The sequence below is a fragment of the Neodiprion virginianus genome, chromosome 3 (assembly GCF_021901495.1).
Source record: "Neodiprion virginianus isolate iyNeoVirg1 chromosome 3, iyNeoVirg1.1, whole genome shotgun sequence".
Taxonomy (NCBI): Eukaryota; Metazoa; Arthropoda; class Insecta; order Hymenoptera; family Diprionidae; genus Neodiprion; species Neodiprion virginianus.
Window position 1 is genome coordinate 32,898,812 of NC_060879.1, and position 25,327 is coordinate 32,924,138.

A 25,327-nucleotide genomic window follows, 5' to 3' on the forward strand; every position below is an offset into this window, starting at 1 on the left:
CATTAGACATGACTGTAAACTGTTGTGTAAACACCTTTAAGCCTTCGAGAGTTTTAGTCGGCTCTCGGGCTTGAAGACTTTATACATACCCATTGTATAACACGCAGGCATGCATACGTACGTATATATGTACATATTATATATGGCGCACACACACACACACACACACACACACGCGCACACACACACACACACACACACACCCACACATACAGATGCGCGCGCGCAGTTTGACGAATTTAAAAATTGACCTCTCAACTAAAGTTTGAATGGGAGTACCACACATATAGTATATCACTTGCTACATATTAAAAACGTTATATCTTGGGTATAATAAGTAATTAAATGAATGATTTGCAAATGATAAAATTATTTATTATGTCTGAATGTGAACTGTGCGATTTTATCTGATAAAAATATAAAATTATTATTATACTAATGTTATAGATGATTGCCTTGTACCTTTTGTCGGTTTGACTGTTAGTCAAATATATGATTATCTACTGTCAATAATTAACGAATTTTTCAATGTGATCCATCTACGAACATCCCTTCCCTCGCGAATTTTATCGCTTTGAACTTCGGATTATTCTAGTAACCCAAACCTAATTTTTCAAGCTTTGATGAAATCTTACATCTGACCTTGCTTGGCTGGTATTCTCAACAAATTTAAGTTCTATAATATTTTGAACTACTGCCAAACAATTATCTATTATTGAAATTTTAATCATCCAAGAACGATTGTAATTCTTGATTGATCGACCATCGTTTAGTGATTACTGAAGTTATCTGCAAACGATTCAGCAAAATCGCAAAATAAAATTAATCGCATAAAAATTGAAGGAACAGAAAAATGAGATAATCTCACGTCGGTGAATCAAAAATGAAGTCACTGGTTTGGCACGCAAAATCATAGTATTTTCACATTGTATGTATTTAATGTCCAAGACAATGAAACTTATTTTTATAACGTGATCGTTAAGATTTCTGTAATTATAACCCACAAAATTCAAAACAATTATTGTTCCGCCAATTCTAATGTATTTAATTTTGGTCAATTTGTTCTTGCCGTCGACCTGATTAAATGACTAAAAATTCTAAGCGGCACAATTCCTACAAAATTCATCATTTTGACAAATATGCTATCCAACTGATCGCTGAATTTTGTGATAATCCAAGTGAGTTTAGACTGGAGGTAAGGACAAATGTAACATTATCTAGTGCACTGCCACTATGGTATAACCATTTTCTAATGTGCTCACTCCTTATCCTACAATGCTCGCGGAATTAAAATCCAGTAGCGGCTTATAGTAATTTTTCATGAGTTATTTGCTTCAGAATGAAATTGCACGCACGCAACCACCTTAAGCGTTGATAGCCTTTAACTCAACACAAAAGCTATCTGGTCGATTGAATGAGTGTATTTAGGCCCGTAGTGCGCGCTGCAATACGTATCTTCAGCTTCTTCCAAAAAGTAATTACACCCACCCACGGATTCGACGACGTGGCGAGTTCGACATCGAAGATGGGGGGTGAGCTGCCATCAAATTAGCGAATACAATATCCCCGCTACCGTATAATTGAGACCACCTGATTTGAAAGGACGAAGCATCGTTTACAGCCAACCCGAGGTAACGTACGTTGCAGAGTACATAAAAAACAAGCTCTACTTCGCAACCTTGGCGGCAGGTCGAAGAGAGGCAAGGAGTACATCGGATATTCACTTCTTCAGTACCGACAATGAGCTGGTATATAACAACTTTTATAACGACTTTGGTCCCTTGAATTTGGCCTGCTTGTACAAGTAAGCCTCATATATGTTGTAGTACATATTCGTTTTGAATGTTTATTATTCAATCGATCATCCCTGGAAACAAGAAACACGCCCTTCACAGATACTGTTGCACGGTTAATGAGAAATTGACAAGTCCTACCAACTGGAAAAAGCAGATTGTCCACTACACATCGCAGAATCAACAGAAAAGAGCAAATGCTGCATTCTTGATAGCTTGTTACGCCATTCTCTACTTGAAGAAGTCACCCAAAGAGGCTTACAAACCTCTGATTGTAGCCAACGGACACCCGCTGAGACCTTTTCAAGATGCTTCGATGGGGGTCTCCATTTATAACATTAAACTGCTAGGTAACATTCTCGACATCCTAAACACGAGTTGTGTTGTATAGTGTCGTTTATGAGTAGGTTTCATCAACAATAGTCAATTGGTCAACGCACTGCAGCATCCTCTCTCGTAACTCTATTCGCTAAAGATCGAAGCGAAGCTTGTTTTTCAGCTACAGTGTTACAGCCTCGTTCTTGGAAATATCTGCTCTACGCGCCCACAATATTGATAATACGATTGAAACAGAACACCCTTGAATTTACGCAGACTGTCTAAATGCCATCCACAAAGCGGCAGCGTTCGGTTTCTTTAATTTCGATGACTTTGATCTTGCCGAATATGAGAAATACGAGCAGATGCGGAACGGCGATCTGAATTGGATGGTTCCGCAAAAGTTCTTGGCATTTGTTGGCCCCAGTACGGAGCTTGGATCGGTGTATCATCCTCCAGAGCGATATCTTGAGTACTTCCAGAAAAATAACGTCATAGCTGTTGTTAGACTGAACAAGAAATCTTACGAGGCATCCAGGTATCGCGAACAGGCGTAATTTTAAAGCTGAACCGTGTGATAAAAAGCTTTACGTGCCGATGAGACGAATGCATTGTAACTGCAGGTTCACCAGAGCAGGAATCACACATTACGACATGTTCATGCCTGACGGTAGCGTGCCTCCCAAAAGAGTACTGGACTACTTTTTGCGATTGGCTGAGACGACCGTTGGACCAATTGCTGTGCATTGTAAAGTACGCAAAATAAGTTTTTGAAAGAAATTATTTTGAGAATGGTTCAACCTAACTGAATACTGTATAACTATTTATACGCAGGCGGGCTTAGGTAGAACAGGATCGCTGATCGCAGCCTACTTAGTCAAACATTATAGAATGTCAGCGAAAGAAGCCATCGCCTGGATGAGAATATGTCGTCCTGGTTCCGTTATCGGACATCAGCAAGCATGGTTGGAGGATATGGAAAGCATGCTTTGGCGGGAAGGACAACAGTATAGGTATCAGCGGTTGCATAGGTATCTTATATAGGTACTGTATGCAGTTTACACGCAGGGTACAAAAGGTGTACAATATTTCGGAGTTTAAAAACATGTGTAACAAAAATCTTATCCTGCGGTCATTGTCTCATTGTCACGCAATTCACAACTCGTTGTTAACCGTAATGGATGTGTATTCTTGATCGTACAACAGGTTGAAATACCACGGTGACGGAGACATGATATTACATCACAAGAGAGGAATTTACTCAATGGCTAAAAAAGTGGAGAAGCAGCTTGACCAGGCTCATGGTACTAACCGTTTTGACGCCACGCATTTCAACAAACTTTTAGGCAAGTCGTTGTCGTCACATTTGTCTAACATGTGTCCTGCACTATTGATATGCACCAACCGATCCCTGGGGACCGTCCAAGTTTTTAGATTAGCACGATTAGTAAATCAGCATATCTGTTGCGGAAATGCATTGCTTGAAGAATCTGCAAATTTCGCTGTCAAATCTTAATAGCTGTCTGAACAATTACCATATTTCAGTGGAAAACAACTCTGGCAACACAACAGACCTGGAACTACCAGTCATAGCGGAACAGCGAAGACACAACGTAGCTTTGACCAGGACGAGTAAACCAGGCTTAGCTAGTATTCTAGGTATGAAAGCATTTCGGAGGAGGTGCATGAACTGTGGGAGGAATAAATCAGAAAAGCATTACGGATACCCTAAGAAGTTAATTCTTCTCTGTGTGACAACACTATAAGTGTTTTCATATCTTATACCCTCTTCTGTTTAAATTAAAACTGCCACCTCACAGGCCTTGCTCGATTCAAAGCGATGCATCACAAATTTCAAATTTCAAAGTCTTAGTAAGGCTAACTTAATTAAATCTTATCTCTGTAGATGAGGTCAATTAATGTAAAACAGAAGCGGGTTGTTCTTTAAATGGTGAAAACCGACAGGTATAAGTTACTTGCTCACAAAAACTAATGCATTGGAAAAATATTAAATCAGACTTGTATATTTCGGACGTAAATTCCTAACCTAATTTCAACAGATTGAAATATTTTGGATTGTGGAATTGCCTTACGAAGAAAACCACAGCTTTTCCTGATTTGTAATCTTGAGATTTAGATTAGATTCTGATAAAAGCTTCCCTCTACAGATCTTGAGTAACTAAATTCTCGTGCTGTGCTCTATACAGTACATAAATACTCTATTCAACGAGGCATGATTCATTGCTTCGCCATTAAATCATTCAATTATGATTTTATTAGGTAAATTATGTACGGTTGGAGGTAGCACGCCCTTCAACTCCGACAAAAACTCGCAAATAGGACGAAAAGGAGCTTCAGATGCAGTGAATTACAAGTCAAAAAACAATGGCAACCTCCACTGCCTGACACAAGGAGACCGACTGAATGAGATAAAAATCAATCGTAACAAACTCTCAGTTAACTCTTTGCTATTCTCAAGGAACAATGTCGCCCCGCCACCGCAGTCTAACTCCGCAAAGAGATTACAACGAAGGAAGTGAAACTATCGCATGTTCAACGAGTTTTAAGGATGCCGAATGTTTGCTATGTAAAAAAATAATTCCGGTCTCATCGATATACAGATATCTCCTTGGTACATTTAGTAAATAAATTCTTATAGCATAATTAGCCTCATTGAATAGCTGCTGAATATTCAACAACTATATGTAGTCAGAATATAAACTGCATACACACTAAGAACAAAAATTGTACCGAATCAACAAAATCATTTGAATTGAATATCTATTCAGTATAAATTATAGGTACTAATTTTTTATACAACGAAGTATCACTTGGGTTGACATCAATCTTAGCTTTGCCGTATCAACTGAAATTCGCTTGCTCAAATACTTATACTGCGAGACAAGAAATGGTTCAGTTTAGTTAACAAACTGCTTTCCTCGTTTCAATAATTGCGTTTTATCGTAATCATAATACGAAAAAATATCGTCTCACAATTGTTCGATAGAAGGCATTTACCTCAAAAACAAAAGATTCAAATAATATTCCTACAAGAACTATGCCGTATCGATATTTAGTTTAATCTGTGCACAATTATTTCTTTTGAAACTACAAATTCTGATGACACGACAGCACACGAATTGGGCGTGATTAGACAAGATGGCGATGCTTCAAAATTACGTTCAAGATTAACTTTCAGATAGCCATTTTTTTAGATGAATTGTTTTAGCTTCCAGAACCCGAAGAAATAGTGGAATTCGTAATTCGTGGTAAAAAAAAAATGCTTGTCCAAATCTGGCTGCTTTGATATATATAAATCAATTTTGAACTATCACTTCAATAATTTTCATTTCTTTCAATGGAACTGTTACCAAAATTATTCCAACGATACATGGTGGAGGAGATAATAAACGAGTCAAAATCGATCAAAATAAATGAAAAAATAGGAAATTTTGACATGGCTGGTAGTTGTAGGAATGTATTGGACTATTTTTAAATAGTGATTTTACGATGATGGGCAGATCACAGGATTTTATCGAAAAAAAATAGTAACAATTGTGTGCAAATCTGACCGTGCATATCTATCGTTCGTAGTCAACGTGTCAGAGGAAACGGGAAAATATTTCCGTCGGTACAAGAACATGTGAGTTGATCATGTCGGTACTGCAAAATGCATACTTACCTGTTGTTCATACAGACGGCGGTAGCTCGCTATTTAACTTTTCTGACGCATGGACTCCCGCAAGAGTTTGCTGTATTATCATTGGCTGAGGGCTCTTCGGCTGCTTCGGTTAAGGCAACTTCCTAACAGTTCCTAAGTCCGTGCGATAATCACCACTGATGGCGACGTAGCACTTCGCCGTGGTGTCAACCGACGTAGAAGATAACCTCAATCTTATGGTCACGATTAAATTTTGCAATTTACACTATTTACATTGTATATAGATATGAAAATTCCTTGCAATTGATCATTTTTTTCGCGAAGTCTGTTGTATAAGTGTACACAAGGTTTCTAAAACGTTGTATGCGTAGGTCTTGTTGTGAATAACTAGCATGTCAAAAATGAAAAATATTTTTAAGTTTTTCTTACTAGTGTTACTTATTTGCATACCGAATGCAAATTGTTCAAAGCCTGAGGAAAAACCTAGTTGGGCTAAAAAGGACATTCGTGATTATACGGATGCAGATATGGAGAGGTTATTGGACCAGTGGGAGGTGAGTTTTCAGTCTTCGAATGATTTTGGCTGAATTAGTTTATGCAGCCACATTAGCAATCGTAGAAACTACCTGGTGGTTTCCACTCTATTCTAGAATCCGATTGGCTGCTGCGTATACTGCATAAAGTTAATCACATATAACCCATTTGTCTGAAATCATTTTTTCCATCACTGACTTATCTTTAAATTCACAGGAAGGTGATGACCCTTTAGAGCCAGATGAACTTCCAGAACACCTTCGCCCGAGCCCAAAAATTGACTTGGCAAAGGTTAAGTAGAGAATAAAAATAGCGATATGAAATCAATAATAATGAAATATAATTTTGATAATAATTTCACTTTCCTCATTTCACAGCTTGATATGACGAATGCAGATAATGTCATTAGAGCAACTAAAAAAGGCAAAGGTTTAATGATGTTCGTGGGATTGAAAAAAGAATATTCTCGTGAAGAAACTGAATCTATAACGCAACGATGGCAGACTGGCCTTCATAATAATCATATTATTGCAGAAAGGTAATAACACTGGGAAAAATGATTGGTCAAGTCATTTTCATAGCATTGAAAGAAATAATTCTGCAACTATTGCAACATTTTTTTTTTAATTCTTTAAATTGGCGTTACTCTCATATGGCATCAACACAAATTTCATATTACTGCGACCAGTCAATTCATCTAAATCTTTTCCAGATACATAATTGACGACAATAGAGCAATTTTCATGTTTCGCGACGGTGCCCAGGTCATTGATGCAAAAGGATTTCTCTTGGAGCAACCAGAATTGACAGAAATAACATTTGAGGGTCAAACTTTTAATGGAAAATATAATAAAGAGGTATAAAGAAAGGTCACTTTCTTTCTATTCAGGAAGATGATTTTTGCAAAAATAGAGTAAAGGTAATGTTCGAAAAATTTACACAAAATTGAGCGGTGCTTTTCTTTCAGAATATGGCCGAAGAAACAGCAGGTGAATCAAAGGTAAAAACCAAGAAAAAAATTTCGAAACCTACTACAGAAACAAAACGTGAAACAGCAAACAATAAAGATGAACTATGAGTCAAAATAGACGGTGGTGTGGGAAAAGATATCTGATTACCAATTTTTGCAATTATAGACGATCTTTGCAATTGTGTAAATTATTTATAAATGATAATGAGTGAAATTGATTGTGGTAACTGAATTAATTCGTCATACATCGTACAAAAGCATAAATAGAAGAAGACATAAGTAAGAGATGGTTGATTGAATCTGAAATAACATCTAAACATGCTCACAAATGTGCTTTTTTTTTAGAGTTACTATTGTTTTTAAATTTCGAGTGTATATGTATGAATGATGCAATTGTAAGTTCTTTCTGGTGTACCTACATTATATTTTGTACATTTCGTTTTCTACTGTGCCCTTATTTACCTTCTATAGTTGTTTAATATGCGTATTATTGTGAGAACCTGTGCAAGAATGTGAAGAACTTCTATAAAATCTGGTAGCACCTCTCAGAAATACAATCAGATAAGGATCAGAACTCCTAAGACAATGATTTCTATGATGACAAGGAATATAGAAACAAATGTAAAGTTTAAATTGTGTCCTTAATCGGAAACTTCCATTATGTGGGAATCCTTTAACAATGATGCCATTTCGTTACGATGGGAAGACCATATTCATATAATCATACATACATAGTATTAAAGTTCGAAACCAAGTTTTGAATTTTCGGCTGTTCAGAAAGTGACGTCACCCGAAATTTTTTCTCCCCTGACGTCATCGATCTATAGTAATCGTCGACGACGAAAATCAGTTAACTGAATTCCTCAGTCCGGAAACAACCGCGCAGTAGAGAGGACGTGAGAGAATCGCGCTCCGCATATTTCGAGTACCGGGTTCTCTACCTCCTGGATCCTGCGCTTCGGATCCGCTTTCTGATGCAACTCGAATTCAAGGACGAGTGCTCGGTGGTTCCTGCGCTCCAGGTCCTCCACCTGGTGGATCTCGACCTCCAGGAGAAGCGCTCCGTAGTTTTGGCTGTCCAGATACTTGACCTGGTGACTTTCGAACTTCAGGATTAATTTTCAGTAAATTTGGCTGTCCAGGTCCTCCACCGGGTGGATCTCGACCTCCAGGACAAGCGCTTCGTGGTTCCTGCGCTCCAGGTCCGCTACCTGGTGAAACTCGACTTCCAGGACACAGGCTCCATAGTTCTGGCTGTCCAGGTTCTTGACCTGGTGACTTTCGACCTTCAGGACTAATTTTCCGTAAATTTGGCTGTCCAGGTCCTCCACCTGGTGGATCTCGACCTCCAGGACAAGTACTCCGTAGTTTTTGAGCTCCAGGTCCGCTACTTGGTGAAACTCGGCATCTAGGAAAACCGCTCCGTAGCTCTGGCTGTCCAGGTTCTTGACTTGGTGACTTGACCAAGCGCTCCGTAGTTTCTGCGCTCAAGGTCTGCTACCTGGTGAAACTCGACTTCCAGGATAAGCGCACCGTAGTTTCTGCGCTCAAGGTCTGCTACCTGGTGAAACTCGACTTCCAGGATAAGCGCACCGTACTTTCTGCGCTCCAAGTCTGCTACTTGGTGAAACTCGACATCCAGGACAAGCGCTCCGTAGTTCTGACTGTCCAGGTCCTTTACCTTGTGGATTTCGACCTCCAGGACTAGCGCTTCGTAGTTACTGCACTCGAGGTCCGCTACGTGATGAAACTCGACTTCACGGACTAGCAGACTAACATTTATTACCCATTGAACAATCCTCAAGCAGTGGGGGCGTGAGGTATCTGGTAAATCTCATATCATCTGGTAAAATATTGACAACGAGTAAGCGAGCGCAGGGAGTGCACGAGCACAAAAACCAGCTACACTAGGTATCCGACCCCGAACGAGGTTTAGTGAGCGAGGGTTTTAAAGCTAGCTCCGTAGTTCTGACTGTCCAGGTCCTTTACCTTGTGGATTTCGACCTCCAGGACTAGCACTTCGTAGTTACTGCACTCGAGGTCCGCTACTTGATTAAACTCGACTTCACGGACTAGCAGACTAACATTTATTACCCATTGAACAATCCTCAAGCAGCGGGGGTGTGAGGTATCTGTTAAATCTCATATCATCTGGTAAAACATTGACAACGAGTAAGCGAGCGCAGGGAGTGCACGAGCACAAAAACCAGCTACACTAGGTATCCGACCCCAAACGAGCTTTAGTGAGTGAGGGTTTTAAAGCTAATTCCATGTTAAATTTAATTCTCGGTAAAATAAGTTTTCAGTATTTGCAAATAAAGAAGATAGCTTTATTCTATGTTCCGTCAATTCTGCCAAGGATGATGTAACTGCAAATGTACGTGCAGAACATCAACAGCAAGATCACAAAGACCCTGACCTTCTATTGGTCAAACTTCAATAACTGATGCATATTATACTTATATATATGTATACAACAATTGGACTGTGTTCAGATCATATAAGTTTATTCAAGATGAGGTATGTGAATACCATCTTATATTAGTATTCAGTTTATGTAACCTGTCAATTGATGAAGGTCAGTATTTATTTAGTACAGAAACAGTAGTCATCAGATCTAATTACATGATTATGAAACTACAAAAAACGTGAATTAATTCCGCGTAGACTCACTGTGTGATTAGATTTATAAAGCTTAAAACTACTTATTTAAACTTGCTTTGCTGGGAGCAGAACCAGACTGTGTACTATTCAAGACTTTAACTTCCCTCTGTAATTCTTTCACCACAGTTGCCAGTGCCTGTGGGTTGACGCCATTTTCACAGAGTCTCACGCAAATGCTGAGCGTAGATGGGTCAAGGTTCGTGTTCAATAGTTTGGATATTTGATGAAGTGTCTGGAATGTCTTGCGAGCTGCATTCACCTGATGATTCACAGGTTCCGGCATGCTGGTTCGACTTTCTTGTTTACTGAAAACAATGTTTATTGCCATTAGTCTGGGTTGCTTGGATCTAATGTATACACAAAAATGTGCAAGACGTAATTAAGGAGATGAGGCATTAATTGACCAAAATTAACATTATTATGTAGAACAACCAACCACGCAAAACAGTGTGTACAGCAGAAATTTATCGCACAAAGCATTTGGTTTTAAATTGATCAATTAAGGCTGACAATATCTGCTAATTTATATCTGCCTGTTGCCTTAATTCGTGATCATGACTCGTCGGACGTAAGAAACTTTTACATGTGCTTAGTTCTATTAGGAAATTGGAAAGAGTATGCAGAGTATTATACCTAATTTGTGTGATAACAAAGTGAACTGAAACCTAAAGAGCTATGTTGGGTTACAAAATAAAAAAAACTTGTCTGAATTTGTGATGGATATAATTTCCTATTACTGGAGGAATCATTCACAGAAAGTGTAAGTCATGTAACGAATATCTATTGAGTGTACGACTAAAACTAGAAGAATGCTACGGAAAATTACAAAACTGCATTATTGAGAGGAAGTTAAATATTTTGTAAACAAGAAGTTGAGACATGCCTGTGCGAAAAATATGAGGAGTTACACAGTGGGAAAGATTAAGATGTTGCGAGAATATTATTTTTCCTCCGCAATTGAGAAGGAATGCGATACTCACCAAGCTCTATTTAGCGTTGTTAAAAATGTAAATGAAATATGCATGTAGTAGAGCAAGGAGACTCGGCCTCTCAACAACAGAGTCTAAGCAGGCATGGTACATACATAGAAACTAATTGTTTTATTTAGTCTGATCATTAGCGAAATGGTTATCGCCTACGCGTTACATGAACGAAGAAGAAACAACCAACAAAACTCACTCTCCGGAGTTAGACAGCTTCGGGCATCCGGCAAGTTAGCATCGACGCGAAATATTTTTACCTTTCGGCAAGAAATTTTGAATCCAACAGAACTTCGGGTACCTCACTGTTTCGGATAAACTCACGGACATGGCGAAAGTGAAGGAAGCAATGCATCGGTTACAGGAAAACACGGGTGCAGGACTAGACAGTAAGATTTCGTGCCTTCGACATTTTCAATTATTCATAAATTTTTGTCACACGGTTGGAAAAAAATTCAATATGACATTTCTCATCTCTGTAAAAAATGTACTATGCGATTCTTCTGAATTTTCAATCATTTATTGCTGAATTGAGAAATGCTCAGCGTACTCCCCGCTAGATTCGCCCCTGGCGATTATTACGAGAATAAACGCAGCCCCGAATAGGTGGGCGTGACGTTCGGTCAGTCAGCTGACTCGCGTGTGAAGACTTTTGGGATCGTCTACGAATTTTTCTTCGCTACTGAAGCTCCGTTTTTTAACGACAAAAACTAACTCAACATGTCTCTTCATTCCGCAGGAAAAGGCAAGCTCCTCGCCGTAATTGGAGATGAGGTAATTATTCTATCGATATTTCACTCAGACTCTTCTATCATCAGGCTGTAAAAAATTCGAGTTTTTTTCTTACACAGGACACTTGCGTTGGATTTCTTTTGGGAGGTGTTGGAGAGATCAACAAAAATCGCCAGCCCAACTTTATGGTCGTTGACAAGAGTATGTAAAGAGCTTAACCACATCTGTTGTCATTAACACCCAATTGCTTGCCACTTCTCTTTTTTTCACAACTCCCATCTAATTGACGTTACTTTGCGCTCAGTTCTTACCTAAACAAACGGTTGAGCATATTTTCGCCTATACCTAACCAGGAGCTTAATTACATGCCTCACAAATATACATCGAGTTGCAAAAACTTTTACATAAATTAAAAACACTGGATTGTAAAATTATTCAATCAACAGTATAGAAAATATTGCATTTTAGTGCATCACTACAACAATCTGAATTTACCTTCAGTAAAATTCAAAATGTTGAAGTAAATAATTGTACATTTTACATTTCCTTATGTAACCAGGAGCTTAATTACATGCCTCACAAATATACATCGAGTTGCAAAAACTTTTACATAAATTAAAAACACTGGATTGTAAAATTATTCAATCAGCAGTATAGAAAATATTGCATTTTAGTGCATCGCTACAACAATCTGAATTTACCTTTAGTAACATTCAAAATGTTGAAGTAAATAATTGTAGATTTTACATTTCCTTATGTAAAATACAAATATTTTGTAACACCGCCATATGTACAGATATTGGTTGTTCAATCCATAATCTTTCTGTAAAACTCACTCCATAAAATTAATTTTGCACTTTCGATGATTCCTTCATGCTGAAGTTTGATTTAAATATAATGGATTCTAAGTAATACTGTCTATCATGTATACTTATCTGTGATTTCAGACACGGCTGTTGGAGAAATTGAGGATACGTTCAAGCGCTTCATCAAACGGGACGACATCGATATTATTCTTATCAACCAAAATGTAACATATATTTAGATTACATAAAATTCACAAATTTTTAATCGGTTTACTTGTGCAATCACTGATGTGACATAATTATAAAATCAAAAATCAGTCCGACAGTTTTTTCTTCTTTGCATCTCAAAGAACGTAGGAAGCAGCTCACAAGCATTTGAATTTCAAGAACTTTTACTACTAATCGCAGAAATTGAAATATCAGTCACTGTATAATTTCATTACAAATAGTTTGGTAAAGAACATTCTATTGTTACAGCCAAAAATTGCAAGATATCATGTTGCAATTTGTTTTGATTGAGAATGACTTATGTTTGATCCAGATACATTTTATACCTTATTGTTTAATTAATTAATCAGATTAATTATAAGATTTATCCTTACAATTTATCATGATTAACTCTAAATAATGTCAGAAATAGGTACTTCTAGAACATTGATATTAATCAGAGGAATTTCTTCATGAGACAATGATGTTATTTACAGTTACAGTTGTATTATTATGGATTTGATATTTGTCTCTCCTCAAAATATATTTTTTCTAGGGCTAAACAATACTGCTAAATTTTTTCAGGTGGCTGAGATGATCCGACATGTGATTGACAGCCATACACAACCCGTGCCATCAGTTTTAGAGATCCCTAGTAAGGATCACCCATATGATGCAAGCAAAGATTCAATTCTGCGACGTGCCAGAGTAAGTACATTTTTCACAAGCGCAGATTTATCGCATTTTTTTCTAATTTTAATGAGTAGGCTCTACCCACAAAATACTTTTTGAATCTCTGTATAAATTCGTACTGTAATCCTTAAGAATCAGATGTATCATTTATTATGTGAATACATTTCTTTCTGCCGGGTAACTGGTAATAAGATTTTTCACTTTCGTTATTTCAGGGTATGTTCAACCCGGAGGATATCCATTAATGTACATAACTCTCACTCATATTGGATCACCAATATTAACTGTGTATAATAAAAGTATTATCAATTACATATTATTTATTAGTTTATTTATTACTTTATTGGCACTGTTGAAATCTGTCAACTCCATTGCAACTGTACGCAGCACTCGTAGAATACAATCCTTTACATTCCATTTCCTTGCATAGGAAATTTTGTCACTGTCAATTTGATAGTCAACGTTTCAATTGCAATTTGTAAATACACGTTATATTCTACTTAAAAAAAAAATGTATTATTCGGTGGCTAGAGTTCACGGAAATATTTCTGTCAAATCTTTTGCGATTATCAGCATATGTTATCTACTTTTCTTTCTTCTTCAAATTTATCAATAAAAATTGTTGGTATTGGGGACGGATTTCATTTCTTATAACACCGTTCAAATACTTTGCATAAGTAATACAGATATTTGACGTCATTGTTAAGATGAGGCCGCAATAATTGGACTTTTGGTAAACAAATAGCGATTTTTAAGTTTATTGTAAATATTTGATACAAACCACTTCAAACATGAATGTTTTTGCATTACAAGTAAAAATACTAGCAGATACTAAAATTAACCATGTATAACCGTATCCAAAAGACTAGTTTTTTCGAAAACGAAATAATGACAGCAATAATGCGATATCTAAATTAATACGAACATAGTTCAGTAAATTAATAATTTTTTTTCTTGTATAGAAGTATATAAAATTTATGCTAGAAATATATAAAATTTTTGGTATAATTTTAGTTAATTAATACTATGCCAGAAGTTCAACTCCTCTGAGATTCAAGATACAGAGTTGCTATTTTTATCCTATAAACGAAACTCAACATTTGCATTTTATCTCACTGTGAGAAATAATTTTTTTTATCTTGGCTCATAGACTTCGATGAAAAAATTTCATTTGTGTAAGTTTAATTGTACAATGTGTGAAACCTCTTATTCATTTTACATTATTGATTACTTATTTGGCTCCTGCAGCAAAACTTGAGCCTAAGCAAACTATGCGCACAGGGAAACTGATTTAATTTAATATACGCAGGAGAGATTATAATAACAATGTTCATAAATAGTGGTAAACGTTTTTAGATTCTATGCATTCTAGTACTCACTTGTTAATAGATTTTTCACGCAGATAGCAAAATGAAAAATAAATTTTCATAGCTTAGATATTTCTTGAATATTCTTCACGAAATATGCCTCACATAATATAATTTTACATGATCAACATGAAAATATTTATACGTCTCTCTTCATCGTATATATGATAATCACAGATACACTAACAATATTTGTATATGCTGGTTATATTTCATATATGCGACGGTAGATAAATTTTGTAAACATTACTAACTGCAGAATGACTTAACAGCAAAGAACTTCTACAGTAATGTAACAAACACATCAAATGAATTTTCTTATATCGATATTAAATGATTTGACTAAACGTGAATAACAGGACAAACAGCAAACGAATTTCAAAACGTTTCAAACGATTATTCATTTGACTTGTTTTAAAATTAACTACCATATTCAAATTGAGAACTTCCGTCATTCTCTAGTTGTGTTCAATTTGCAATTAAATTATCTCAAAAGAGCATACAATCACTAACTCTTGATTAAAAATCATAATGAATGTGATATAAATACACGAGTTTCAAATAATCCAACAGTAATGGTGATAATCAGAAGAAGATGATGCCTTACCTAATTCTTCACAAGCATTGCTGTAGCTTTTTAAGTAATTATGCACGCACCAAATACTGTTTTGAATTGCAAAAACTTCAGTAATTACTGATCTCTTTCTTCCCTCGCAGCTACAAACAATTTTTGTATTGTGCAGGTGATGCGATCTACAACAGAAGCACAATTAAGTAACAAAAAAACCAATTTAGGACAATATCCTAAATAGGTTGTCAGTTTCAATATGTAGCCCATGACGCACCCATTTTCATGAAAGTATTGTGTCAATCGGATTTGTATTTTGAAGTGAGAAGTTGGTCGCGCAAATTTGACACTTACTGTACTGACGTTGAAATGACTTTGGTTTATTCTTCCACACAATTCCGACGTAATAAGCAGGGATTCCAGACAGGGTAATTAGAGTGCCTATACCTACTTCAAATGGTGCCTGATAGCAAGATACCACAATGAGGAAAATACATATCATCACAAACGTAATAGGTACCCACAATGAAACCTGTGAGAATACGGTATGTGATGACATATGTAAGAAATAAAATTCATATTGAGGCTACCTAAATTAAAATAATTTTTAACCGATTGTAATTTTCAGATAGAAACTGTGAACGTACCTTGATGGGCCTCTCCATGTTCGGTCTCTTATATCTCAGCCATAAAATACCGGCAATAGATAATGTAATGAAGAATGTCTCCACGATACTACAGTAAGTAATTAGCACAAATACATCACTGGTGCAAAGCATACATAGTGACAAAATACACTGAAAAAAAAAAACAATATACAGCGGACATGTACTAAACGCTGGATAGAATTACATACCTATATCTGATAAGAGACAGATACTCTTCTGAAATTCTTATTCTCAGATACAGTATGGGGAGAAGTTAAAAATTGTTAAGCTCTAATTTTTGTACAATGTTAGTAGCAGAAATTCACCATGATTATTATACTTGGATATAAACAATGCAATATGACGTACCAAAAACACCAAGGCAGGGGTAGGAGTCAGCTTGGACACATTAATGTAGCTCAACATAGCTGGAAATTGCCCATTCCGAGCACCTACGAAGCACATCCGTGAAGAAGTCATGATATGGACGCTTAAGCCGCCAAAAGCTGAAATTGCTACCATCACAGGTATCGTCCACGACATGACTCCCAGTACTTGATCCCCAAACGTCTAGAATAGCGTCGGAAGTTGTGAGTGAATTGTACATTCCTACTTATTTGATCATATGCTAGCGTAGATTAATTTTTTATAACACACGAGGATTAACTGTCATGACTTCATCACAAATTTCAAGCAGTATTGATAATATGTAATTCTGAAAACGCAGTACGGTATAAACTTACCACAGCAATAGCATAAGAGGCGATCATCATATCTGGTGTTAACACTGCTAAATAAGCCACATTGGCGAGAACATAGATGAAAGTCACCAATGGCAGCGATATGTAGATAGCACGAGGTAAATTTCTGAAGATTAAGAAATTATTACGATCGATGCTGTTTAAACTTTGTGCATAAGTCTATCAACATATTTATCTACATCAACTACCAAACTTACACATATGGATTTTTGAGTTCTTCTGTCATAAAATTCAGATAGTTCCAGCCAGAATAAGAAAATATACCAGAGCAAAATGCAACTGCAATTTTTCCTGGATCAGTATTAGTTTCTTCGAATGGTGTTGTGAAATTTTCTGTATGCCCTGAAACACAAAGTACATAGTCATACTATGGAAGCTAATTAACTAAGACTAAATTACTTATAAATATGAATTTCCATCATAATTTCTAAAGGATACTCAATTTCATGCAAGATTTTAGATATGCAGAAATATTAAACCTAAATTCAATTTGGAGTAATATTGAATGATCTTAGTATTTAAAACGTACCAAGTCCTAACCAGGTCATTCCAGTGATAATAATTATAACTAATGCAGCGACCTTAGCAAACATGAACACATTCTGCATCATTGATGTCTCTTTAACATCGTAGCAATTGATAAAAGTCAGCAAGCCTGAAACACATGAGCAGCATGTTAACATTTGGTATATTGGCCATCAAGTGAAATTGAATTAAAGTCGTTAAGCATCACCTACATATAGTGACAGCAGCTATGAGTCTCATACCATCATCAGGGATTTCACAATTCGGAAAAAATGGTTGGAGAACATACTGAGCAAAAGTGAGACTCATAATAGCGTTCGTTGTAGGACTGAAATATGGGAAAAGACGTGATTTTTTTAAGTATTTAAAGTATGTATGTATGTTTTCATGTGACCAAGTTATAACTGATTAATTTCTTGTTTCAAGTAAATTATTCTTCACAAGATTGCATGGTGGGCCTTAGTTAGATCTACATTGATTAGTTCAATCAATTAATAGCTCAACTCTGATTGATTACTTACACGAATATCAAATTTGCTGCCCACAAATACAAGAACGATGGTAATGGTCCAAAGGCTTCGTGAATATAAGCATAATCACCACCGCTAACAGGTATGCTTGTACCCAATTCCGCATAGCACAACGCTCCAACCATAGAGAGCAAACCACAAAAGACCCATATGATGAGAGATAAGCCAACACTACCTACTTCTTTGATTACGCCCTTCGGTGAAACAAAAATTCCTAAAAATAAAGTTAGTTAGAGAGTATATAAAAATCATAATAATTTTAAACACTTTTGAAATTACTAACAGATAGTTACTTATTACTATTCGGTAGGAATTTTGGTCTTAAATTTTGTTAAAAAATATTGAATATTGAAAACTTACCTGATCCAAATATGATTCCTAAAATTATAGCAACTCCTTCCAGCAAGCCAAGCTGTTTTTTCATCTGTATTTTACTAGGCTCAAATTCTTGGCTACCAGGGAGAGCCTTTCCATCTTCGGTGGGTGACATTAGTTGCATTTCACTAGGTGACTCAAGTGTTACCTGTTTCACCATTTTGGCTGTTGAAATTTTAAAGACACAATTTTTAGTCATTTCAATAACATAATTCGCGATTTTTACCATTGAACTATACCCCAAATTTGGTATTCTTGTTAGTTAAAATTTAATATGTGTGAAAGTATAGTTTAGGCAATCTTGTTAATTTAGCTGTAATCACTTTAACTAGGGTTAATTACAAGAACGTCTAGTTTCCCAGTCCAGAATGTGATGAATTATGTTCTGACACTTTGTTCTTATTCGACAGAGAACAATTTTCTACCGCAAGACTTTTAGATATTATGATACTCGAGTATATTGCAAAGCTGATCTCTAATGCAACATGTGCATATTTTTATCACTTCACATACTGATGATTACAAGCATATTGGCTTTATGCCTGCATGAATTAGCAATCCATAGAATATCCTCAAGTTCTACAAAATACTGCCAATTATAAGATAAAAAAGGGGAGCAACAAGGTGAGAGTTTCATACTCGATTATACGGCTTTTTCTTGCTGGAGTTCAATTCACGCCATCCACTCATTTTTACTTCAGAAAAAGTCGTCAAGTGATCCAATTACAACTATAACACCGAACATATTGACCCTTCATATGAACACTAGGTCTTTTAGGGAACAGTTGTTTTAGGAATATCTATTTTTATTAACAATACTTTAAAACTTTGGCTTCTGTCCAATTTTGGATAATGTTGTTAACACTTTGTCAAGAAAACATGAACTTTTTCCGATTTCTTACAAGCCTAGAACACTTTGAATACGCGTACAGACTAAAAGTGTTAAAAACAAGTGTTCACGTGGAAGGTTAATAACCATTCTAATAAAATTGATTTTACATGAAACATCTACTATATAGGTACACAAAATTCAGAAAGTATTTGGACGTAGATACACTTTCTAGGTGCTTGAAATATATTTTTTGTTAACTACCTTGCTAGGCTCTTTCAAAATTGGCAAATTACATTATGCCAGCCACAGACAAAATTATTAACATTTTATTAACAACTCTAGTTTACAAAGTTTCCTTCATTTATAGCCATAATGATCCTTCAAGATTTTTCTCTCTATCATCAAATCTAAAACGTCACTTGTGTCATAGATTTACGAATAAAAATATAGTTGAATTATTTTCGAACAGTAATGTTATAAAATCAAAATGAGAGCTAACTGTATTTCTCGCGGATTCAATTTTCCTATAATTGAGAAACAACATTCACCCAAATTCATTATCTCATATGATCACTAAAAAGCTTCCATTAAAACATTTCAAGATTATAATAATTTATTTTCACTTGAGCCTTGGTAAAATAAAATAAATAAAGTTAAACCTCTTGTGGAGTTATTTCAGATACTTCAAATATTGACAAATTTTATTGATCTATATTCATTATCAGCAGTACATACTTACATATGTTCGTTGTAAACACACCTATTGTTTAACTCCGCTGCGCTACAGAGTGAGGAGCAGACTGAAGCAACCAGACTTTTACAGGTCGCTGAACGTTGACTAAATAAAAAAGTTAACTACTTGGTAGCGATGATGATTGAATGTGCTGACTGAAACTATACCTACTCTACTGATCCACCTCATCAACATTCTCTGTACTGAAATAAGAAGACAATAAAAATAATATTACATTACATTAAATTTGTATACGCGTGTGGGTAGATACATGTTACAGAATTTCATCGGCAAAAGATATTTTACACACTGTACGCGAGTAGTTACTTTACCCTTAGGTTGAAGTTTGAAAATTTTTTCGAACATGTGGGTACGTGCATGACGTAACAATGGTCAGTGATTAACCATGCTAACGACTGTCACCAAATTTGAAAAAAATACTTGTATGATATGTAAATTATGCCCAGCATGTTGATGGTTAATAACAGTAAGTACGTTTCTACAAGTACCTGGCAAAGTATCGAGCCAATTGCGACGTGTTTAAAAACTACCAAAAATTGTTGACCGGTACGCACGTGTACCGCAGGCTAGAGTTAATAACGTCGAACACAGGTGCTGTACTTCCAAGTTATACCGCGTTGCGTTACTGCTACCACGAAGTGTTGAGCCAATCAGAAAAATTGACGGATTCACAGTTCAGCTCAGTTTCATGGTTGCGTTCGTTGGGTTTGCACAATTTCGAGCCGCGGCGCATCGTGTGACGTCATCTAAATGCTGCTTGTGTGTTGTGTTATGGAAATAGTGCGTTACATACACATCCGTACGTACTAAATAAAATCCTACTCCAATTTGGTTTTTAATGTACGTGTTAAGTGTTTACTAAACAATGGCGGGTTAGTATTTTTATAGATTCGACCCAAAATATTTTCTCGCTTAAAAACGTACAGAGTTTCACATTTCATTATATCCCCTACTCTTGGCTTCGAAATAAAAATGATTTTCTATCCTAACCCCAATCTTCAATTCCGTAGAATAAATCCAATATATTTTCCAGCTCTTCACTTATCGTATAAATTTTTATTGTCCCAAGATATTGCTGAAAAAATTCAGGCAAATTGTTGGATTGTTTATATTCAGGAAATCCATCTTGGTTATCATTCGCTGTTTTGTACTATCCCTTAATTGCTGTTGCAGGTCGACATAGATGAGTACATAATCCACGTTTTTGGTAAAAATGGTTTAACCCGAAGACACCAGCTGTTCTGTAAATAATAATGTCCCTGAATTCAGAAAGAGAAGCTTATGGTAATATGATCGAAGTGGGAATGGACCACAAAGAAAAGTTTCTCGAGTGTCAAAACTCGTCTGATTATTTATTGCTCTCAAACGACGAAAAAACCATAGAGGAGTCAATGGTAAGTTAACATAACTCACTGCTACAAAATGAAGAAAATATTCACGCTATTCTTTCAAGGAAATCCAACAACTGTTAAGTTATTAAGACAAGTCCAGAAATTTAAATGTAACTTTGAAATTTAACCTCTTTCGAAAGAATTGCTCAACTATCGTAAGGAATGTTCTCCTTTTTCAATAGTCTATTATCAATTTTTTCAATGTTTCATGATTTGCAGATTCCATTCAGTTAAAAGACATAGGTGAAAGCTGACGTATTAATTCTCAATGTCATAGAAAACTGATGTCGCTCAGAATTTACGTAGAACTAAAAGTTTGCAGTAATCTTGTATTGACCGTAACTTCTAATGATCTGAAATAATCTGAATTGGAATGTAAAGTATTATATGCATATAGTAGCATAAGATTTGATCAATTGTCTGAAAACATGAAGTTTTAGTCAAAAGGGTCTGGCATATTTAGCAAACATTAGATGTATCTTTGTGAAACCTTGAAAGCTGTGAATGTAGAATTTGCATAAAAGATAGATGCCCATTTACAAAATCTAACCTCATGTTTTTGACCAGATAGAAGAACACTTCGAAGTGGTGGAGCAAGTTAAAACTGAATTGGAGGAACCGCCAGTTTACTTTCAAGAAGCTCTAGAAACTTGCGAAGAAGTGACTGTCGATTACAATGATTCCTCTGTGTCAGTTCCACTTTCACCTCCGATGTCCCCCAGATCCCCGCATGCTCGTTTAAAAACGAATGAACAGTGGACTACAGCAAACGACGAAGATAAATTGTCTATGGTGATTAAATCTTTACTTTTGTCATGCCCTTAGCAGAGCATGTCTCTGAAGAATTATGTATAATCTTTGTCACTGAAATGCTGCAATCTTTTGGTTGTATCAGATATACTAACAATGCTAAACGACGTTGAACGTAAAATGATATGGTCTGGCTCTTATGAAATCTCAAGTACACATTATTAATTTTTGGTGTTGAAATTATCATTTCATAGCATCTGGATTGTGAAAACGACAAAAGGTATTACGTGGAAGAACGAGAAGAAGTACACGATGTTATGGATGAGGATGAGGAAACAATCGCAACATTTATAACAGCTGCTGGACAACAACTTGCTCTTTATGCCGTCGAAGACTCAGAAGATGTATTTGCGGTCGCTGTTTATGATGAGTCTGGAGAACCACCCACAAACTTTCAATTTTTAATGAAGTATAAAAAACTTTGATGATACTATAGCTCGCCTTCTAATTATCCAGAAAATTAATGTCATATTTTGCGAATTTTTTACGAGTCAAAGAAAAGGTAACCAATAATACCAATTTTGCTTGGGAAATTTCAAATTTGCTTTTGAATTCGTACGATGTATCGACTAAAAAGTGAGGAATTATTCCATTAAGTTAAAAATTTAGTACTACAATACTAGCATTCAATATTTTACAACATCTTAAATTACAGATCCGATGTAGAAAGATTGATAGGAGAAGGTGCTGTGAGAACAGTGAAAAAGCCTAGTCAAATCAAAAGGCAGTTACTAACAACGCAGTCGCCAGTATTCACACCCAGACAACAGCGAATTCAGCACACTTCAAGCAATGATGAATCTATGACTGAAGTGAAATTTCGTCAGCAAAAAGCCTTACAACGGGCTTGTAACAATAATGCAGTAATAAATGAGAACTGTCAAACAGTACTAGATTCGAATCGTCTCACAGAAAATTATTCTTCCAAGGAGCCAAACAATGTTACTTATCTTATGATGAATGACACTCCAATGAGTGTTGGTAAGTGTGTTTGTGAAATATATTTCATATATTTAAATACAATATTTTTCTACTGTCTTCTGAATATATTCACGATTTGACATACTATAAAGATTCATTTATCTGTTTCTTATCAGTAGGCAAATCAGGAGGTAGCCAAGAGTCTCTTGCAAGTGAGAGTGAAATAGTTGAACAGTCGACAGTGCAATATATTCTTTTAGAAGGTGATCAGTCGGATTCTGAATTGACATTCGACGAAATTCAAGCCACACTACAGGGTTTCAATTTATCGAAAAATGGCAACAAATCAGTTAAAAAGAAAATATTTGGTCGCAAAACTGTAGTGAATCAACGAAGTGAAATACAACATGTAGATAACACGAATGACATAATCAAATCTGAGACACAACCAATTTTTAATTCAATTGAAAATTGTTTGAACACATCAAATTATAATACTCCTTCCATAGAACCACAAATTGAAACTAGAGTTAGTGAAAACTTTGGAGCAGTGGACGAGGTTGATTCAAGTGCACCGCGCAGTGTAAAATCTGACACACCAAAACTGGGGCCAGATGTAAAGGAAAATGCAACTGATAAATTATCAGAAAACATCTCCACTGCATTTGTTGACCCCAAAATAAATTCAAATGGTATCGATGGCAATCAACAGTCAATGAGTACATTAGAACCAAACGTGCCTAAACAAAATATTGAAATTCAACCTAGAATAAAGAGGCCAAGAAAACAGCAACTTACCTCAGTCAACCGTGGTGACTCAGAGATAATTATTCAACCGGCTCTAATTGGGGCAGAAGAAGAAAATAATAATAAAAAGCGAGGCCGACGGAAAAAGAAACCTGCACCAGACCCTGATTATAACCCGCGACCTATTAGATTAAAGAAATCTAAAAAAGCAGCGAGGAATCCCAAAGTGGAAATAATCGAAATTGACATAGATGAAGAACACAGCTTGTCACAGGCAAAAAACGACGTTATTGAGATTACTATTGATGATGGGAAAGAAAAAGGTTCAAGCGATAAAGAAAATGAAATCATAATGGTCAGAGATTCTGATGATGAGTCTCACGATACTCAGACGAAACCAATACCTCCCGCTATGCAGTGTGTACATTGCTCACGAAATTTCCGGCAAAAAAGAGCACTTGATACACATTCCAGAGTTTGTCCAAAATTACGAACTAAACTAAACAAGGCAAATATAAGGACACTTGAGAAGTCTGACTCATTAAGTAAGGATGAATCAGGCGTTAAGCAAGTCGTTCATAAAGAGTATACGTGCAAAGTGTGCCAGGAGAAGTTCAATGCTGTAGTTGTTTTAGCGAGGCACACACGCATGGAACACCCAAAGGCATATCGAAACAAGAGCAGTAAGGCTAGTGCAGAGGTGAAATCAGTTGAAAAACCCATTGACACAATAAAGGAAACTATCGATAAAAGAAGAGTGACCCGAGTGAGTCAGAAAAAGAAAATCCAAAGCTCAAACCAAACGTGGAGATCAAAGAAATTGAATTGCGATGATTGCGGACGATGGTTTCCGAGCACTGCAATACTCGCAGCACATTGTTTGCAACATGCTACAAAAAATTCTGGTGAGTTAGGCTTTTGGATGGTTTCTGTATAACAATAAAATAAACTATTTCGGACGAGTTTTTGTCCGCATGTACTATAAGCTTTTTTCTTAAACATACGGATAAATAACGTGGGAATATGAATGTAATTTTTTAAGATATTTCTACTGCGTGAAGTATTATCAGCAAGTAGACATCGCAATGTGGTATTTTATGACCATCGAAGTGAAACGTGATCGAAATATTAATTCATAGTGAATTTTTCCACAATTATCAACCAAGCTTGATGTCATACCACCATAATGTTATCCATGATCTATTCAAATTTTCAGAAAAACAAATCCGCCAGTGCCACATCTGTAAAAAGCTGATCAAAACACGTTTGTTGTATATTCAGCACATGAAGACGCACATTAAATCCACGAGAAATACAAAACCCCCAGCAACGGTATTACAGAAAAAATTACGACAGCCGAGACAAGTTACAAGTAAATTGACACCCGTTAAAAAACGAGGCCGTCCTCGGAAATTTTGATTCAAATTTTAGTGGTACCAGCAACTTTACGCAAAGGAAGTGTTTTCATATAAGAGATACGTAACAACACTCCCCAAATGCTAAATTGCTAGTTACCTTGAATATCAATTTGATGCAATTAAATTCTACTTATGTACAAAATATATAGGCATAGTAATTTATGAATTCGAATTGTTTGATAACTAATAAAATAGTGGGACCTAGTTGCCCTGCAATATGTTGAAATTTTTATTCAGTATAATATTATCGCCTGAAATTTTGAATTTTTAAATATTTATTTGAATTCAGTTCAAAATTCAATGTAAATAATCAACTACAGTTT

General features: G+C 36.0%; 6 protein-coding genes across 13 annotated transcripts; 4 read left to right on the forward strand and 2 right to left on the reverse strand.

The window, feature by feature from the left end:
- Positions 1 to 1,525: 1,525 nt before the first annotated feature.
- LOC124299638 (dual specificity protein phosphatase CDC14C-like) lies at positions 1,526 to 4,651 on the forward strand. The gene is made up of 9 exons (XM_046752906.1): positions 1,526 to 1,532; positions 1,648 to 1,804; positions 1,896 to 2,143; positions 2,388 to 2,649; positions 2,735 to 2,864; positions 2,946 to 3,124; positions 3,318 to 3,457; positions 3,657 to 3,770; positions 4,392 to 4,651. Exons 1-9 carry the CDS (start codon positions 1,526 to 1,528, stop codon positions 4,649 to 4,651), a joined length of 1,497 nt encoding a protein of 498 aa, XP_046608862.1.
- Positions 4,652 to 5,921: 1,270 nt separating this feature from the next.
- Positions 5,922 to 7,717, forward strand: LOC124301261 (LDLR chaperone boca). The gene is made up of 5 exons (XM_046756100.1): positions 5,922 to 6,326; positions 6,523 to 6,597; positions 6,684 to 6,844; positions 7,019 to 7,163; positions 7,274 to 7,717. The coding sequence occupies exons 1-5, from the start codon at positions 6,165 to 6,167 to the stop codon at positions 7,382 to 7,384; spliced, it is 654 nt and encodes a 217-aa protein (XP_046612056.1). The 5' UTR covers positions 5,922 to 6,164; the 3' UTR covers positions 7,385 to 7,717.
- A 2,049-nt stretch (positions 7,718 to 9,766) lies between these two features.
- On the reverse strand, positions 9,767 to 11,058 carry LOC124301268 (mitotic-spindle organizing protein 1-like). The gene is made up of 2 exons (XM_046756115.1): positions 10,921 to 11,058; positions 9,767 to 10,245 (listed from the first exon to the last, which is right to left on the reverse strand). Exons 1-2 carry the CDS (start codon positions 10,962 to 10,964, stop codon positions 9,978 to 9,980), a joined length of 312 nt encoding a protein of 103 aa, XP_046612071.1. The 5' UTR covers positions 10,965 to 11,058; the 3' UTR covers positions 9,767 to 9,977.
- LOC124301267 (V-type proton ATPase subunit F 1) lies at positions 10,944 to 13,670 on the forward strand. Of its 3 annotated transcripts, none has more exons than XM_046756113.1 (6): positions 10,944 to 11,016; positions 11,660 to 11,694; positions 11,772 to 11,853; positions 12,600 to 12,682; positions 13,251 to 13,373; positions 13,574 to 13,670. In XM_046756113.1, the coding sequence occupies exons 1-6, from the start codon at positions 10,959 to 10,961 to the stop codon at positions 13,601 to 13,603; spliced, it is 411 nt and encodes a 136-aa protein (XP_046612069.1). In that variant the 5' UTR covers positions 10,944 to 10,958; the 3' UTR covers positions 13,604 to 13,670. The 3 variants fall into 3 exon arrangements, with proteins under 3 accessions (XP_046612069.1, XP_046612068.1, XP_046612070.1); XM_046756112.1 differs by lacking the exon at positions 10,944 to 11,016 and adding an exon at positions 11,102 to 11,309; XM_046756114.1 differs by lacking the exon at positions 10,944 to 11,016 and having other exon boundaries at positions 11,527 to 11,694.
- Positions 13,671 to 15,365: 1,695 nt separating this feature from the next.
- On the reverse strand, positions 15,366 to 20,351 carry LOC124301265 (Y+L amino acid transporter 2). 4 transcript variants are annotated; one of them, XM_046756110.1, is made up of 12 exons: positions 20,206 to 20,351; positions 19,724 to 19,899; positions 18,117 to 18,296; positions 17,748 to 17,970; positions 17,439 to 17,554; positions 17,231 to 17,356; positions 16,899 to 17,043; positions 16,684 to 16,807; positions 16,310 to 16,510; positions 15,941 to 16,090; positions 15,648 to 15,825; positions 15,366 to 15,478 (listed from the first exon to the last, which is right to left on the reverse strand). In XM_046756110.1, exons 3-12 carry the CDS (start codon positions 18,289 to 18,291, stop codon positions 15,417 to 15,419), a joined length of 1,500 nt encoding a protein of 499 aa, XP_046612066.1. In that variant the 5' UTR covers positions 18,292 to 18,296; positions 19,724 to 19,899; positions 20,206 to 20,351; the 3' UTR covers positions 15,366 to 15,416. The 4 variants fall into 4 exon arrangements, with proteins under 4 accessions (XP_046612066.1, XP_046612063.1, XP_046612065.1 ...); XM_046756107.1 differs by having other exon boundaries at positions 19,703 to 19,899; XM_046756109.1 differs by having other exon boundaries at positions 19,699 to 19,899.
- Positions 17,844 to 25,230, forward strand: LOC124301264 (uncharacterized). 3 transcript variants are annotated; one of them, XM_046756105.1, is made up of 7 exons: positions 17,844 to 17,981; positions 20,891 to 21,111; positions 21,676 to 21,900; positions 22,113 to 22,327; positions 22,574 to 22,899; positions 23,016 to 24,491; positions 24,803 to 25,230. In XM_046756105.1, exons 2-7 carry the CDS (start codon positions 20,971 to 20,973, stop codon positions 25,003 to 25,005), a joined length of 2,586 nt encoding a protein of 861 aa, XP_046612061.1. In that variant the 5' UTR covers positions 17,844 to 17,981; positions 20,891 to 20,970; the 3' UTR covers positions 25,006 to 25,230. The 3 variants fall into 3 exon arrangements, with proteins under 3 accessions (XP_046612061.1, XP_046612060.1, XP_046612062.1); XM_046756104.1 differs by lacking the exon at positions 17,844 to 17,981 and adding an exon at positions 20,415 to 20,589; XM_046756106.1 differs by lacking the exon at positions 17,844 to 17,981 and adding an exon at positions 20,415 to 20,589 and having other exon boundaries at positions 23,019 to 24,491.
- The last annotated feature ends 97 nt before the right edge of the window (positions 25,231 to 25,327 follow it).

Bases quoted from the DNA above. Each gene is read 5' to 3' on its own strand.
- LOC124301264 (XM_046756105.1), top strand. From the start codon at position 20,971: ATGTCCCTGAATTCAGAAAGAGAAGCTTATGGTAATATGATCGAAGTG. The intron at 21,112-21,675 runs GTAAGTTAACAT...GTTTTTGACCAG, and splicing joins AAACCATAGAGGAGTCAATG to ATAGAAGAACACTTCGAAGT. The intron at 24,492-24,802 runs GTGAGTTAGGCT...TCAAATTTTCAG, and splicing joins ACATGCTACAAAAAATTCTG to AAAAACAAATCCGCCAGTGC.
- LOC124301261 (XM_046756100.1), top strand. From the start codon at position 6,165: ATGTCAAAAATGAAAAATATTTTTAAGTTTTTCTTACTAGTGTTACTT. The intron at 6,327-6,522 runs GTGAGTTTTCAG...TTAAATTCACAG, and splicing joins GGTTATTGGACCAGTGGGAG to GAAGGTGATGACCCTTTAGA. The intron at 7,164-7,273 runs GTATAAAGAAAG...CTTTTCTTTCAG, and splicing joins ATGGAAAATATAATAAAGAG to AATATGGCCGAAGAAACAGC.
- LOC124301265 (XM_046756110.1), bottom strand. From the start codon at position 18,291: ATGGTGAAACAGGTAACACTTGAGTCACCTAGTGAAATGCAACTAATG. The intron at 16,808-16,898 runs GTAAGTTTGGTA...CTTAATCTTCAG, and splicing joins GAACTCAAAAATCCATATGT to AAATTTACCTCGTGCTATCT. The intron at 15,479-15,647 runs GTAAGTGTCAAA...CTTCTGTTGTAG, and splicing joins GTCATTTCAACGTCAGTACA to ATCGCATCACCTGCACAATA.
- LOC124299638 (XM_046752906.1), top strand. The intron at 1,805-1,895 runs GTAAGCCTCATA...CGCCCTTCACAG, and splicing joins AATTTGGCCTGCTTGTACAA to ATACTGTTGCACGGTTAATG. The intron at 3,771-4,391 runs GTATGAAAGCAT...TGATTTTATTAG, and splicing joins AGGCTTAGCTAGTATTCTAG to GTAAATTATGTACGGTTGGA.
- LOC124301268 (XM_046756115.1), bottom strand. From the start codon at position 10,964: ATGCATATTTCATTTACATTTTTAACAACGCTAAATAGAGCTTG. The intron at 10,246-10,920 runs GTGAGTATCGCA...CATTGTTTTCAG, and splicing joins ACAACGCTAAATAGAGCTTG to TAAACAAGAAAGTCGAACCA.
- LOC124301267 (XM_046756112.1), top strand. From the start codon at position 11,249: ATGGCGAAAGTGAAGGAAGCAATGCATCGGTTACAGGAAAACACGGGT. The intron at 12,683-13,250 runs GTAACATATATT...AAATTTTTTCAG, and splicing joins TTATTCTTATCAACCAAAAT to GTGGCTGAGATGATCCGACA. The intron at 13,374-13,573 runs GTAAGTACATTT...TCGTTATTTCAG, and splicing joins CAATTCTGCGACGTGCCAGA to GGTATGTTCAACCCGGAGGA.